Here is a 9,694-nt window from a genome sequence, read left to right as displayed (position 1 = left end):
CGTTCCCCCCACGGCACCCTCCACCGAGGCTGCAGTCGTGAACACCAAAGAAGCGGAGGTATGTGGGACCGATCCTGAGTCCCCCTCCGTGTTAAGTAGGTTTCCCTCAGTTCCGCTCATGATCTTGCCAGATTCGGAACGATAGGAGAAAGGGAGTTCTAACAATATGTTGGATCCCCAAGCATCGAGAATAAATCCACGTTTTCAAGAAAAGCAAAATTTATTTCAAAGCGTTGAAGACATACTCAAACACGTTCTTTGTTAGAACTGGGGATACACAGTTAGGTCAAGCATAATAAAGGAAATTCAAACAGATACAGATCCAATGAATAGCATTCCCGCTGGCGGGCTAATGAAACGGTTGCGCGGCCAGTCCATGGGAACCAGGCAGAACATCAGACAAAACACAGGTGCAGTACTCATGAGAAAAGCAATAGGCAAGCATTACAGCATCTTCTCCCCCACACAACCTCCAGCAGTTATCTTGTGCATTCCAACGCAGGAGCAGGATGATAGAAAACAAGCCGGGTGCAACAGGGAAAGGATATGTACACAGAGGTCACAGAAAACAGAATGGCAGCTTGCTGACAGTTCTGATGAGAGCTGTTCTTGAAGAAGAGCAGTTTCTGTCAGAGCCCTCTCAGCCCCACCTACCTCACAGGGTGTCTGTTGTGGGGAGGGGAAGGGAAAGGAGTTTGTAAGCCGCTCTGAGACTCCTTCGGGTAGTAAAGGGTGGGGTATAAATCCAATCTCTTCTTCTTCTAGTTGCCACTACGTGGGCTGTCTCTGTATATAAGACAATATAAATGGCTTGAGAAAAAGAAGCAGGCAGCTGCTGATCAATTTTGACAGGTTCTAAAATAACCAGTTGTTTTTTCAGCTGTCTCATTAGATGCCTCACCTGTAGAATACACCGTAGCCATTGAGATACTTTTTGCGGATTCTTCGCTCCAGAATACCATCAAAAGTTACCTGAACAACCTCAGTTTTCCACTCTTGATAAATGCCTCAGATCCAGCCGGAAACATTTCAAGTATTCAAGTTACCACAGGTGAGTAGTCTATGCTCAGTTGCCGTCAACTTGAGGGAAGGGGCTATGGCTCAGTGGTGGAGAATCCGCTTGGTGTGCAGAGGTCCAGTCCCCGGCATCTCCATAAGAACATAAGAGATGCCAATGTTGGACCAGGCCAAAGGCCCATCCAGTCCAACACTTTGTGTCACACAGTGGCCAGAAACACCAGGTGCCATCAGGAGGTCCACCAGTGGGGCCAGGACATTAGAAGCCCTCCCACTGTTGACCCCCCCCCAGCACCAAGATGACAGAGCATCACTTGCCGCAGAGCCCCTATCTATACCTTGTGGCTAATAGCCACTGATGGACCTCTGCTCCATGTGCTTATCTAATTCCCTTTTGAAGCCGTCCATGCTTGTAGCCGCCACCACTTCCTGTGGCCGTGAATTCCAAGTGTTAATCACTCTTTGGGTAAAGAAGTACTTCCTTTTATCCGTTCTAACCCGACCGCTCAGCAATTTCATGGAGTGCCCATGAGTTCTTGTATTGTGAGAAAGGGAGAAAAGTACCTCTTTCTCTACCTGCTCTTTCCCATGCATACTCTTATAAACCTCAATCATGTCACCCCTCAGTCGTCATTTCTCCAAGCTAAAGAGCCCCAAGCGCTTTAACCTTTCCTCATAGGGAAAGTGTTCCAACCCTTTTATCATTCGAGTTGCCCTTTTCTGCACTTTTTCCAAAGCTATAATATCCTTTTTAAGGTGTGGTGACCAGAACTGCACACAGTATTCTAAATGAGGTCGCACCATTGATTTATATAGGGGCATTATGATATTGGCTGATCTGTTTTCAATACCCTTCCTAATAATCCCCAGCATAGCATTGGCCTTCTTTATTGCAGTCACACACTGTCTCGACATTTTCAGTGAGTTATCTACTACAACTCCAAGATCTCTCTCTTGATCAGTCTCTGCCAGTTCAGACCCCATCAATGTGTATTTATATTTAGGATTTTTGGCTCCAATGTGCATCACCTTGCACTTGGCCACATTGAACCCCATTTGCCATGTTGACGCCCACTTGCCCATCCTTGACAGATCCCTTTGGAGTGCCTCACAATCCTCACTGGTTTTCACCACCCTGAACAACTTCGTATCATCTGCAAATTTAGCCACTTCACTGCTTACTCCCCTCTCCAAATCATTAATTATCAAGTCGAATGATAAATAAATTAATGAACAAGTTAAAAAGCAGTGGACCAAGTACTGATCCCTGCGGTACCCCACTGCTTACCACCCTCCACTGAGAAAATTGTCCATTTATATTCACTCTCTGTTTTCTATTAATTAGCCAGTTTTTGATCCATAAAAGGACATGTCCTTCTATCCCTTCTATCCCCTTTTCGTATTCTGCAGAAGTGTTCCCATCTAAACATTTGCCCCACCTAGGTCCTGAAAGCTTTTCCTTTCCCAAGAAAAGGAAGCCTGTTAGAAAAACATGAGTCTCAAGGCTGTGGCTTGTTGTCCTTCAAGGAGCATACCGTTGGCTTTGCTTTCATGTCTCAGGAAGCCCCAACGCCTCCCTGTACAATGTCTCATGCTGTGATCACACCTCAGTGGCGGGGGGGGGGTTAGGGGGGTGAGTAGACTTCCTTCTTGATGCCGCATTACCGAATGACATTACTGAACGCAGAGTTATAGAAAAACATTCTCGGAATGCGATTCCACTTAGAATGGGAGGGAAAGCTTTACCCAAACAGCGCTGGCAAGAGGTGAGAAATGGAGGCATGGGAGAAAGGAATCGACGACGGTTCCGTGGGCTTATTTGTTGGAAACGAAATTGCTCCTTTGAGGTTGTCAAGCCGTGGCTAAGCCTGATTCATGGAAGCATTTATTTTCCGTGCTCCCAGCCCATTCTGGTTTTCCGCGAAGATACTAATGGAATATTAGGTTAGCAAAAGGTTCAAGGCATGCAGCACAGCGGAATTCCTTGGCATGCGTGTGGGTGTCACTGCAGAGAATAAAGTTACACCCACGGCCTTCTATCTCAGCGAACTCATATGAGTCCGAGGTACATTATACCTTGGCATCCTTTATACGCATTCTTTACAATACCCCTCCCACCTTCTGATGAGAGGAGGAAGAGGAGGAGGAGGAAGAGATTGGATTTATACCTAGCCTCTCTCAGTTCCACCTACCTCACAGGGTGTCTGTTGTGCGGAGGGGGAAGGGAGAAGAGTTTGATTCCCCACTCCTCCACTCGCAGCTGCTGGATGACCTTGGGCAAGCCGTAGTTCTGACAAGAGCTGTCCTTGAAAGGGCAGTCCTCGAAAGAGCTCTCTCAGCCCCACCCACCTCACAGGGTGCCTGTTGTGGGGAGGGGGAGGGAAAAGGGGTTGTAAGCTGCTCTGAGACTCCGAGTGAAGGGTGGGGTAGAAGAAGAAGAAGAGAAGAAGAGATTGGATTTATACCCCGCCCTTCAATCGGAGTCTCAGAGCTGCTTACAAACCCCTTTCCCTTCCCCTCCCCACAACAGACACCCTGTGAGGTGGGTGGGGCTGAGAGAACTCTGACACAAACTGCTCTTTTTCAAGGACAGCTGTGCCAGAGCTTGTGACTGACCCAAGGTCACATCAGCAGGTGCAAGTGGAGGAGTGGGGAATCAAACCCGGTTCTCCCAGATTAGAGTCCGCGCACTTAACCACGACACCAAACTGGCCCTATGGGGTATAAATCCCATCTCCTCCTCCTCCTCCTCCTCCTCCTCCTCTTCTTCTTCAGATATAGCAGGAAATCTACCATTCGCCATTCACTCTGGCCACTTCAGACTAATCCCATAGGGTAGGCTCATTCTAGGGTTCCCAACTCTGGGTGGGGAAATCCTGGAGATTCAGTGGTGGAGCCTGGGAAGGGTGGGGGTTGCTAAGAGGAGAGAGCTCAGCTGGATATAATTGCATAAAGTCCACCCAAAGAAGCAGCCTTCTTCTCCAGGTGAACTGATCTCTCCCGTCAGGAGATGAGTCGCAATTCCAGGAGATCTCCAGGCCACACCTGGAGGTTGGCAACACGAGCACATTCGCAGAGAGCATCCCTGCAAGCTTGGAGCATAATTTTTCCCTTTAAAAAAAATTCTTCCTAATTTTATAACTTGCATGACTATGATCCCAAGCGAGAAAATGTTAATGAGAAATCGCTCTTGCTGCAAAGGAAAAAGAAGCATTTAGTATCTTCTCCCTCCCGCTCACTCATCTCAAGAAAAAAGAAGATGGATTAAATCTAACAGAGTTCTCATCACATCTGATACTTATGCATACACAATACTGGCAAACCTTCAAAAGCCTGGGTTTTGTTTGAATCTCGAATGCAGAGTAAATACGTGCCGATCAGCCCAAACCCACACCTAACCTTCATACTTTCTGTTCCATGTCTTTGCGTTAGCGTGCAACTCAACAGGTAGTAACAGCAGTCATTGTTACTGTGAAGATGGTTACTGGTGGCCCAATGACCTATGCCCTAATCCAGCCTACCCCAGTATCACAGCAGCACCAGAAGAGTACCACAACTGTATTGCACAACTGCCTTCTCAAGGAATCTATTGCCAGCTATTGCCTGAAGGTAAGAGAAGGCTCAGACGTGGTGGCTCAGAGGTTAAGACGCTGAGTTGCAGACCGGAAGGTCAGTAGTTCAGCACTTTGAGACCCGAGTGCCACAGGACAGAGTGAGCTCCCGTCTCTGGTCCAAGCTCCTGCCAACCTAGCAGGTTGAAAGCAAGAAATTGCAAGTAGAGAAACAGGTACCGCTTCGGTGGGAAGGTAACTGCGTTCCGGTGCCTCAAGTGATTTCTTAGGTCTGCCTAGGGCCCAGCCATCCCTTCCAAAACGACTCCTCCAGAATATGATACGTTTTTAGGAGCTTGCATGTATTAGTCCTGATCAAACCGGTGTATGAACTTGTATGTTTACCTCAGCAGGTCAAATCTAGAAGGCCCTTTCAGGCTGGGAAAATGGGAGGGGAGAGATTGTCCAAATTGAGAAAATGACTGGGGAATTGGGGAAATTACTGGGTTAGCCCCCCATCCCCACAGTATGATCCCAGCCCAAGTTGAAGTCCTACATGCCAGCTATTTATAAGTGAAAATGCATGGAATGTCTAGCTAGGGCTGCCAGGTGGGGGCGGAGGGCTGGTAAACCCCCGCTTTGGAGGCCTGATTTCTGCCACCGCGGAATCAGGCCCCGGGGGGAACTCCACCCCCGGAAGCGCAGCGTGGCTGCGTCACTGGAGGTGGCACAACCACGTTGACCACGTTGGGGGTGTGGCCCGTATCGTTGGAGGGAAAACTCTATGGTTTTCCCTCCAATGATCCGGGCCACGCCCCCAACGTGGTCGACGTTGCACGTCACTTCCTGTGACGTGCTGGCGGTGCGCATGCGCGCACATCACCGGACGGCTCCCAGAGCCCGGCGAGGCTCCCCTGCCGGTGAGTTTATCGCACTTGGCAACCCTACGTCTAGCGCTGTGGGTGGTTTGGGCCCACAAGCGTAACACACAGTTGCAGTGTTACTGTTTTTCTTCTGATCTGGGGCTATAACTTTCCAGTCTGAGACTATTGCCCGCTTTCCTTCTGAGAAGCGTCATGTGATCTCAGAAGACGGTACAGTGAAAAAATGGCCAGTGGTTGAAAGAATGTTGTTGTAAAATAGTCTTTTATTCAGAATCATTAGCGCTTTCCTCCTCTTCTTCTCTGTCACAGATACCGGAGTAATCCACTTACTAAACATGACTGTCCGACTCGACATACCCTTTCAAAATGATCTCAGGAATCCATCCTCAACGTTGTACAAGCAATACAAAAGAGATTTGGAGCGTGCGGTATGTCTGAAATCTTAAAAATAAATTCCCACCTACTATTGTGTATTTTGGTTTATTTACTCTGTTTGGACCCCACCGTTCTTTCTGACGGTGACTCAAAACAGCTTACGTCATTCTCCTCGCCTCCATTTTATCTTCACAACATCCCATCAAGGTAGGTTAGGCTCAAAGTGTGTGACTAAACCAAGGTCATTCAGCAGGCTTCTATGGCAGAGCGAGATTCCAGTCTAGGTCCCCCCCAGATCTTAGTCTGACGCTCCCTGTCTCTCTGTTTCTAGCTCTTGATGTTAAACATTCATCATAAAAAGTCTTCCTATACTATTTATTTATGTATTTATTGCTTTTGTATCCTGCCCATCCCATAGACAGGTGCGGGGCGGGTTACAACATTTGAATAAATGCAATAAAATTTTAAAAACACATTATAAACATATAAAATCAATAATCACAGCTTGCCGTAGGGAGAAACCGGCCCGTTGATGTAGATAAATATGGCTGGTTATCAGTGGGTGGGAGATAGCAACCTTGCGGGGGGGGGGGGATGTGTGGATGCCCATTGACTCAGCCAAAGGCCTGGCGGAACAGCCCCGTCTCGCAGACCCTGCAGAATTGGATAAGAAAAAGAAGAAGAGGAGAAGAGATTGGGTTTATACCCCGCCCTTCACTTGGAGTCTCAGAGCGGCTTCCAAACTCCTTTCCCTTCCCCTCCCCACAACAGACACCCTGTGAGGTGGGTGGGGCTGAGAGAGCTCTGACAGAAACTGCTCTTTTTCAAGGACAGCTGTGCCAGAGCTTGTGACTGACCCAAGGTCACATCAGCAGGTGCAAGTGGAGGAGTGGGGAATCAAACCCCGTTCTCCCAGATTAGAGTCCACACACTTAACCACTACACCAAACTGGTGAGAATTCCTTTGGAATTAGAAGAAGTGAAGAGATTGGATTTATACCCCGCCCTTCACTTGGAGTCTCAGAGCGGCTTACAAACTCCTTTCCCTTCCCCTCCCCACAACAGACACCCTGTGAGATGGGTGGGGCTGAGAGAACTCTGACAAAAACGGCTCTTTTTCAAGGACAGCTGTGCCAGAGCTTGTGACTGACCCAAGGTCACATCAGCAGGTGCAAGTGGAGGAGTGGGGAATCAAACCTGGTTCTCCCAGATTAGAGTCTGCGCACTTCACCACTACACCAAACTTTCTCCAAGCAGGGCCCTGGTCTCAGTAGGGAGCATGTTCCACCAGGTGGGGGCCAGGGCAGAAAAAGCCCTGGCCCTGGTGGAGGCTAGGCAGACATCTTGGTCAAGGCTAGGATGTCTTGGTCGGGGTTAGGTGTCCTAAGCACCCAAGCGGGAGTATATTGATCAGAGAGCAAGTTTGGTGTAGTAGTTAAGAGTATGGACCATAATCTGGGAGAACCAGGTTTGATTGTCCATTCCTCCACATGCAGCTGCTGGTGTGACCTTGGGTCAGTCACAAGTTCTCTCAGAACTGTTCTCTCAAGAGCAGTTTCTGTCAGAGCTCTCTCAGCCCCACCTACCTCACGGGATGTCTGTTGTGGGGAGGGGAAGGGGAAGAGATTGTAAGTCGCTCTGAGACTCCTGCGGGTAGTGAAGGGCGGGGGATCAATCCAGTCTCTTCTTCTCCTCTTTTATTTCTGAGGGTTTCTCATGAAAATCCTATATACTGAGAGCCAGCGCGGTGTAGTGAAGAGAAGAAGAAGAGATTGGATTTATACCCCGCCCTTCACTACCCGAAGGTGCCTCAGAGCGGCTTACAAACTCTTTTCCCTCCCCCTCCCCACAACAGACACCCTGTGAGGTGGGTGGGGCTGAGAGAGCTCTGACAGAAACTGCTCTTTTTTCCAAGGACAGCTCTTATCAGAACTACGGCTTGCCCAAGGTCATCCAGCACGTACAAGTGAAGAAGTGGGGAATCAAACCTGGTTCTCCCAGATTAGAGTCCGCGCACTTAACCACTACACCAAACTGGCTTCGTGTCGGACTAGGATCTAAGAAACCCAGGTTCAAATCCCCACTTGTGCCATGGAAACTTGCTGGGTGACCTTGGGGCTGTCACACTCTCTCAGCCTAACCTACCTCACAGAGTTGTTGTGAAGATAAAATGGAGGAGAGGAGACGAATGTAAGCCGCTCTAGGTCTCCATTGGGGAGAAAGGCAGGATAGAAGTTAAGTAAAGTAATAAAATTTTAGTGTATGATTAAGATTATTGCGTTATTAAGTGATTCGGTGTACAGTGGGAGACCAGGGTCCTGTTTGGGTACAGCCTACCACTGTGAAAAATCACATGAATGAAGTCCAGGTGTCCGCTGAGATGGTCCCATGGCCGTCATGATGGCCAAGGAGTTTTAAGTCAACCTGACAAAGAGGAATTGGCGAGGATGTTGAAGACACTCCAACACCATTGCTGAGACCAGTTTGATCAGCTCAGGCAGGGAGATGGTTGGGGTGTGGTTTGGAGTTTGCAGATTTGGAAATAGACCTGAAAGGGCCCAAAGGCCATGCTACTGAAGATGTGACTGGGAGAACAATCAGCCTTTGATAATTAGAAGGGGGGGTGGATTTGAGAATTCCAACATATATCCTTTTAATCCAGTTGTAATGGATCATTTCAGAATCAACGTTTTAGGGGGGGGGGGGAACAACAACATCAGAATTCTGCTGGATCAGAACTACTGAAACCAAGTCACTGAGTAATTTGGTTTCCTAAAGAGGAATAAAGTACGCCCTGAATGAAATCCAGGCTATAGTCCTATTTTCTCTGTGGTTTTAATCGTCTCGTCAATGTATTTAAATCATTTATATATTATTCTTTTTCAGTTTACTGTGGGCTACCAAACTTTACCAGGATTCATAAGTGCAAAAGTTACAGGGTTCAGGTAAGGAAAAATGTGTCTTTTTACTTCCTACATTTGAAAAGGTTACAGGAGGGAATGGAATAAAATAGCACTCTCCAGATTATTGAATTCTAAGCATGTATATGGGGAGGCATTGGAGGGAAAGGTCAGCAGAAAACATATGCACAATGTACACACTATTCTAAATAGGGTTTAATGAAGGTATGGTATGTTTACCTGGACAGGTATGTACTTCGGAATATTTGGTTAATACAGCAGAGTTTGCCCAGCCAGAGAAGCATGATATTGTGTGCAGTAAAATATATCTGCCTGAGGGACTGCCTTTCCCCGCATGTTCCCCAGAGAGCACTATGATCAGGGTCCCTAAACCCCCTTTTCCTACCGTGCCCCAGAGGAGCCAAGATGGCCTCAACAACGGCCAGGGCCTTCTCAGTGGTGGCTCCATACTGGTGAAATGAGCTCCCAGAAGACATCAGGGCCCTGCGGGACCTTTTACAGTTTTGCAGGGCCTGTAAGATAGAGCTCTTCCACCAGGGCCTGTAAGACAAGGGCCAGGGCCTGTAAGATGGACTCTTTCGATTAGAGAGCCACACCTAACAACCTAAGGCCCTAGACCCAATACTAACACCATCACAGACAGCCTGTGCACCGCAGATATGACCCAGACTGAAATACCAGCCGACTGTACTCCTCTGTTGATGCTACTAACGCCTCGCCATCAGAGGTCATTTCGGGGGGGATTGTGGGGGATCGCAGTTCCCCCGGGTGAGGTACAGGGGGGTGGGGCACATGACGAAGCCCCGCCCCCTGCTTCCGGCCGCCCCGCTTCCGGCCCTCATTCAGCCAGGAGGAGGCAGGAGAAGAGGGAGGGTAAGTTGCTTCCCCCCTGCCTCTCCCCACCCCTGCCTGCCTGGGGCCAGGGAGGGCCTTCGCAGGGCTTCCT

The 9,694-nt window shown here is 48.6% G+C and overlaps 1 protein-coding gene across 1 annotated transcript in view; it reads left to right on the top strand.

Moving 5' to 3' along the window:
* Positions 1-619: 619 nt before the first annotated feature.
* Positions 620-9,694, top strand: part of ADGRF5 (adhesion G protein-coupled receptor F5) — a gene marked incomplete at its 5' end in the record, with an annotated part of 61,192 nt that continues 52,117 nt past the window's right edge. Inside the window, 5 exon segments of the mRNA XM_015415581.1 lie at positions 620-662; positions 908-1,051; positions 4,450-4,626; positions 5,762-5,880; positions 8,714-8,772. Coding sequence (XP_015271067.1) covers positions 620-662; positions 908-1,051; positions 4,450-4,626; positions 5,762-5,880; positions 8,714-8,772 — 542 coding nt within the window.

Source organism: Gekko japonicus, unplaced genomic scaffold (genome assembly GCF_001447785.1).
Source record: "Gekko japonicus isolate JY-2015 unplaced genomic scaffold, Gekko_japonicus_V1.1 scaffold2177, whole genome shotgun sequence".
NCBI lineage: Eukaryota > Metazoa > Chordata > Lepidosauria > Squamata > Gekkonidae > Gekko > Gekko japonicus.
Note: the sequence above shows the minus strand (reverse complement) of the source record. Positions and strands in the feature narration are given on the sequence as shown.